At 38.4% G+C, this 6,744-nt stretch overlaps 1 protein-coding gene across 3 annotated transcripts; it reads right to left on the minus strand.

Moving 5' to 3' along the window:
- Positions 1–2,836: 2,836 nt before the first annotated feature.
- LOC114820720 (protein ARABIDILLO 2-like) lies at positions 2,837–6,519 on the minus strand. 3 transcript variants are annotated; one of them, XM_029091953.2, is made up of 3 exons: positions 5,935–6,519; positions 5,682–5,803; positions 2,837–4,714 (listed from the first exon to the last, which is right to left on the minus strand). In XM_029091953.2, the coding sequence occupies exon 3, from the start codon at positions 4,677–4,679 to the stop codon at positions 2,997–2,999; it is 1,683 nt and encodes a 560-aa protein (XP_028947786.1). In that variant the 5' UTR covers positions 4,680–4,714; positions 5,682–5,803; positions 5,935–6,519; the 3' UTR covers positions 2,837–2,996. The 3 variants fall into 3 exon arrangements, with proteins under 3 accessions (XP_028947786.1, XP_028947807.1, XP_028947821.1); XM_029091974.2 differs by having other exon boundaries at positions 2,837–4,720; XM_029091988.2 differs by lacking the exons at positions 5,682–5,803; positions 5,935–6,519 and adding an exon at positions 4,965–5,154.
- Positions 6,520–6,744: the final 225 nt, after the last annotated feature.

Genomic DNA, 6,744 nt, shown 5'->3' on the forward strand with positions numbered 1-6,744 from the left:
TCTTGGTAATTATATAAGAGGATTTTTTTTTCATCTCGTTTTAGTTTCTTTTTAATTTCACTCGCATTTTGGATTTGGATTATCTACCGACCTCAAGTCCGGGACGTGACAAAATGCTTATTGAAAAGTTGATTTTGGAAAAGCAATATTAGCACCGGTCCAGTCAGTGAAGCACCCAAATACAAATGCAGTTCTAATGAGATTAAATAATTGGGCAATTTAACTAATTATCAGAAGTGTGTTGGTCTGCTGCTTCGGAATCATGGATTAGTGGTGGTGGAAAACTGAAAGTAAACTGTCCGAAATATAGCAGCATCTGCTGAACTGTGAGGATAGTCGACCTTCCAAAACACAACATAAATATACAGATGGACTGATGTAAAATGTAAATGTTGAGGTTAATGTATGACATAATAGGAAATTTGTACAGCTTGCACCATTTAATTCGATCAATCGATAGGTGGCAAGAGACACAATTTTTACTTTCACGGGTTGTGTACAACCGTGTCATTTGATCAGAGAAAGAGACGATTTACAACCAATGACATCTGAGAATCGCTCATGGAGCGACGAGGAGGGAAGCTTGTAAGGTTAAAATTGTTATGGCATCCCAGAAATTGCACCAGATAGCAGAGAAGAAAAACTTAATAGAATTACAGAGATTTTATATTTTCATAAACCTTATAAATAATAGAACATACATAACATAGATTACACCCGGCTTGCGCATTCTTGTTCATATCATAAACTACATAGTTCCATATAGACCATGAAACAGCTGCTATTTCAGAAACTTCACAAAGCTTGCAAAAAGTACACTTGCATTTCTTACAAATTATTATTTGTTTCTCCTTCTCATAACATTGTAGCTAGGTATATTAGATTTGACATTGTTCTAAAAATTCTCATCTAATGCTGCCTAAGTTTGGCCTCATTAATCCTTAGGCGTTTAAAATTAAGAAAATGCATATAGACCTACCTAGGCACCCGTCTAACCACTTGGTCGCGACTCTTACTTAAACAGAAAATAGATAACTTTCATTTTGCATTTTATTTTTTCAATAAATTGTAAGAGACTTGTTTAATACTTGGATGAATACTATTATATTTTGTTCCCCATGTTTTCAATATGTTTTAATATTTTATAATCTATATCTCATTCTATTTGGCAATTTATGTATCCTAGTACAATTATGTATATATTTTTTAAGTATAAGTAGACATTTATTTATATGTTATATAATGAATTTAATTAAAATTAACGAAACTACCTAAGTGCTAGGCTCCTGTCCGCCACCCAACTAGCATCTAGGGTCTTTTAGAACTTTAGATTTGTGATGCATTTCATAAACAATTTCTTCTCTCCTCAACTCAGTGTGAAAATGTTGTACAAAATAACATAAAACAATTGTACAAAATAACATAAAACAAAGGGACATCCTCTAGTTTAGAAACCCTAAAATAAATAAAATCAGGTTGCTCAAAATTATTTTCCAAAACAAAATCAGATGCTGAAGTTGGGATGAAGATCCCATCCGGATCCAAATGGCGAGAATCCTATGCATCCTCACATCCTAACCGTTCATCGTATATTGTGTGGTCAGGAAATCATTTGAATTTTATTGTTTAAAATTAAACACAAATAGTACCTGACAAAAACTGATCGCACGATATACAATAAACAGTTAGGATGTGAGGATCCATAGGATTCCCACCATTTGGATCCGGATGGGATCCTCATCCCTGAAGTTGTGCTAGCATGATGCAAATAATAATGGGGCACATCTTCCATGATGTCATATTTGTTTCTCTCATATTTTCTGTGCATGCAATGCAACCACAACTAAAACTTAGAGACAGATTTGGAGTTTATCTTTTTCCCACTAATAAGCTTCAGTGGATAGGATCTTTGGCAGCATTCTCTAACTACTAAAATTGGAAATTGACAATCAAGTTCAACAATAAAATTAAGTAACAACTTCATTATAAACTAGTCCGAGTGTTAAAAGCGTTTTCAGTAGCGTTTGACATAAACGGGTCAAAACTTGTAACGGGTTGCAATGCAAATTTTCATTCTCCAGGAAGATATACAAGTGTAATTATGTAGTAATATAATATGAACTTCTATTCTAAAACTAATTGATAATAGGAGGAAGGTGCTTGTGATTATATAAATTATTAGACATTACTTTTTCTCTGATACGTGGTTCATACTCTCAACGCCTACGCCTAGCACTTGATTTGAAGCATGTCCCTAGAACATGCTTCTCAGCAGAAGTGCTCATTGGAAAGTAGATTTTGGAAAAGCAATATATTAGCTCTGGAAGACTGGACCAATCGATGAGGCACCCAAATGCAAATGCGGTTCTAATGAGATTAAATTATTGGGAAATTTGACTAATTATCAGAAGTGTGTTGGTCTGCTTCTTTGGAATCAATTTGGATTGGTGGAGATGGGAAAATGAAAGAAAACTATCAGAAATATAGCAGGATTTGCGAGACTGTGAGGATAGTCGACCTTCCAAAACACAACATAAATAATAGTTATATACAGATGGACTGATGCGAAATGTAAATGTTGAGGTTAATGTATGCCATAATAAGAAACTTGTACAGCTTGCACCATTTAAATTGATCGATCGATAGGTGGCGAGAGACAAAATTTTCCCTTTCACGGGTTGTAACAACCATGTCACTTGATCAGAGAAAGAGACATGATTTACAACCGATGATATCTAAGAATCGCTCGTGAAGCGACGAGAGGGAAGCTTTGATGTAAGGGCTAAAATTGTTATGGCATCCCAGAAATTGCACCAGATAGCGGAGGAGAAAAACATAACAGAATTACAGAGATTTAATATTTTCATAAACCTTATAAATAACAGAACATACATAACATAGATTACATCGTTTCATATAGACCATGAAACAGCTACTACATCAGACATCAGAAGCTTCACAAAGCTTACCAAAAGTACACTTTGCATTTCTTCCTCTTATTTTCTTGTGAAGAAACTTCTCAACTTCCCTCTTTCCAGCCGTTCGAGTAGCTTCTTCGCTCCAGGGATGTCCATCTCCGTAAGCTTCTTGAGGTACCCGATTGCTCCATACGAGACCATCAGCTTCTTGCATTTCTTACTCGAACACAGTAATCCAAGGCAACAAACTGCATATTTTTTGGCTGTGTTTTGGGGACTAGGGTCAAGCAATTGGACTAGACTTGGCACACTTTTGTCATCCCTTTTCACTTCCCTGCAATTGTGTGAAAAGGTCATCAGACTTGAAACTGCCTGCGCAGCAACCTCTCTTGCACTGTTTGATTTAGCCTCGAGCATCTTGAGGAGGAGAGGAATGCACCCCACTTCACCGATCAATTTTTTCATCTCTGCTGAGCTGCAAACCCTGCAAATTGCCGATGCAGCAGCCTGCTGTGCCCCTAGTGAACCAGATTTAAGCACGTGAACTATGCGTGGAAGGAAACCAAGAGAAACCAAAACCTCCATAGAAACTGAACCAACCAAATTCCTCAATGCCCCAACTGCGGATTCTTGTGGCAACGGGCCAGCAAGATAAGCCATCAGGCTCCGAATTCCACCTTCTGATATTACAGACCTTCGGAGATTGTCATTGCTTGCAGTGAGATTCTGTAAGCATTCTGCTGCATATTCTTTTGAACCCAATAAAATTCCGCAATCAAGGACATTGATCATAACTTTTACAATGCCTTCCTCAGCTAGAGTCTGTCGAACCTCGGGGACAGCTGATATGTTCTTCAAAGTGCTAGCAGAAGCAGCCTGAGAAACAGAATCACCAGTTTGGCAGATCTCAACCAGTGGACGAACCCCTCCATGCCCAACAATTGCACGTGCTGCCTCAGAGGACATTGACAACCTCTGAAGCGAAATCGTAGCCTTCTCTTTACCTACTGCACTGCCAGACTCAACAAGCCTTATCAGAGGTGGCAAAACACCTTCAGAAACAAGCCAATTTTCACAGCTTCCGGATTCTGCAAGTGAGCAAATTACAGTCACAGTCTTCTCTCGGATACGAGGAGATGTTGCAGTGAGCAGCTGAACTAAAGCAGCAATGTTACTACGACTCATAACTGACAGCACATTCTTTTCATCATCTTTCATGATCTCTACGAGACTGTCGAGAGCCCTGTGTTTTGCCTCCAAGTGACCAATCTGAAGCCGCGCAAGCAGCTCCCTTATGTTCCCATTGGCAGCAGCCTCCTGCTCACTTGAAGAACCAGCCATTGCTAAAGGCAAAGTAGCCTCACCAAGCACCCCGGTCTTGATCAATAGCCTGCAATCCCGCAAATTCAAATCTAGTTTCCCAGACAATGCATCCAGATTGCTCTGCATCCGAAGTTTTCCTTCGTGTTTCTCGCCCACACAAAACTCTGCCAATTCAATAACCTCCTTCAACGTCTTAGATACCGACTGCAATTGCTCCTTACAAAGAGCATTCTTGGAGAAGCACGGATGGCTAGACAAATCTGACAAACACGAAGGGATCTGCTCCAACTTCGAAATGATCATCTTCCATCGACCCGGAAACCCCTTAACCTCTCTTGCCTTGTTCAGTGCCAATGGGACAAGCTCCCGAGCATGTAACAACCATTCTTCTGCTGATCGTGTATAGATCGAAACCTCATTGCCGCCTTCTTCCACCATGATCTGAATCAAATTGGATACGAGAGCTCAAGCAACTGGAACTTGGAAGAAAACACAGGGTTGTTAGAGTGCTAACAAATAAGAAAATGCAAAGTAAAGATATGTGCATATAAAACTAAAAGGCAGTGGAGCAGTTGCAATCATAAAAAATATAAATTATGCAATAATATTATTAGATGTAAATAGAAACAAATGGGGCGACATCAATAGCTTCGAGAATCTTATATGATCACAGCAAGCTTGCTTTGCTGAAAACAATATTCGACCAACCATATGGGAAATTACCTAAAAGATGCCCAAGGACACACTGTTGGCAAGCCATCATTAAATGACCCAAACCAAAATTAAATCCTAAAAAAAATTATTTTTTAATGACGATTAAAAACTTCTAATATTATAAAAGTTTGCTTTTAAAATGCTAAGCAGAAAGCAGTGCCGTCCAATTAAGAGGGCCTAAAGTTGGTAACTGAAATCAAATCAGTCTTCTCTTCTAGTAAGATGTTATGAGGGAAATATATGTGACTAGAGAGGGGTATATTGGTGAGTGAAACTTAAAGCAGCAACTTTATTTTTCAACCACGATCAAGATCAATCAAGAGAAAACTTGATCTTAATCCTTTGTTCGAATCTATCTTTCTACCGATTAGATTAGACTAAAGCAGAATATCGCTTTGTAAAAAATTATAACCAGTCTTGATCGATATTCAAGGATCAGAGATTTTATGGAAAGAGAATGGGAAAGTAGGGATTCTTGGCTTGGTTACCATTTTTACTCATAAATGAAGCTACGTGGGGTAGAGAGAGAAAGAGAGAGAGAGAGAGAGAGAGAGAGAGAGAGAGAGAGAGAGAGAGAGAGAGGCTTTACTTTGAAGAGAAGGTTCAAGTCTCTATCCATCCCAGGTTGTACAAATAGAGTGTGTCTAAAACTTCAGCTAGATGGATGGACCAAACCCCACAAACTACTTTCAAGAAAATTCAAAGAAAAAATCATCAAACAAATACCTCAATTTGAATTGACTTTGATTATAATCCAAAGGCTTCCACCATTGACAGCCACAACTGATGAGACAAATGCCCTCTTCTCTCTCTCTCTCTCTCTCTCTCGCTGTCAGTCCCTTCTGTTACTGCAACACAAAAGAAAAGCAATGATACCCCGAATTACAAGTAATTAGTAAATATGATAAATTCCAGAAAGTGTAAAAAGGATGAAACTTTTCTTCTTTTACATCTGAAGTGGAGAATCTAAAGAACTAACCTTTAAGACTCAGAAAACAGAAGCTTGTCCTCTTTTTTCCTCAGAAAGCAACCCATTATAGCTTGCACTTCAAACCTCCCAGTTTCTCCGTGATCAACTTCAGCAGAGCCCAGATCAAATTTATCTTCAAACCCCCCCTCTCTCTCTCTAAACTACAAAACCCAACTCAGAAATGCTGCCAAAATCCGCAAAGCAACTGGATTTAATCTCTCTCTCTCTCTCTGCATCTCAGTCACTCACATTCAAGTGGCAGTTACAGAAACAACCCAGAAACAATTTCTGCTTGCAATTAGAGAAACAGGAGGAAACGGTCGAAACCCAATTTTTAAAAACCAGCAGCAGAAGCAGCTAGCCCGATTTCAAAATCGACCCACTTCAAAATTTTGAACTTTTTTTTTGTTTTTCCAACACAACCAGACAACAGGTGAATATTTATACAAACAAAATCAAATCCACATTCAAATCTCCTCTCTCTCTAAAAGGAAACAAATGAAATGACAGAATGTCACTCTCTAATACGGAAGAAAATAAAATTGAAAAAGAAAGTATCTTTTACTGCGCATTCTCTGTCGAGAGAGAAAATGCGTGCTTAAGTTTGGGCAGCTGGCCTTAAATGTCGAGCAAGATTGAAGACTCGACGGCTACGATTGCGAGTGAGGCAGAAAATCCGACCGTTGGGCATTGGTAAATTTTGAATGTTCTCTTTTTATTATTCAAATTGTTTTACGTTTCCGATGTGAGGACGTGGAATCGTTTCCACATGTGAGCAGGGGTGTCTTGTGACATTTCATGGTTACTTTTTTGCCAGGA

The sequence above is a fragment of the Malus domestica genome, chromosome 01 (assembly GCF_042453785.1).
Source record: "Malus domestica chromosome 01, GDT2T_hap1".
NCBI classification, from domain to species: domain Eukaryota; kingdom Viridiplantae; phylum Streptophyta; class Magnoliopsida; order Rosales; family Rosaceae; genus Malus; species Malus domestica.

What these genes read in the sequence shown, in the direction of transcription:
- LOC114820720 (XM_029091953.2), bottom strand. Translation starts at nt 4,679, where the DNA reads ATGGTGGAAGAAGGCGGCAATGAGGTTTCGATCTATACACGATCAGCA.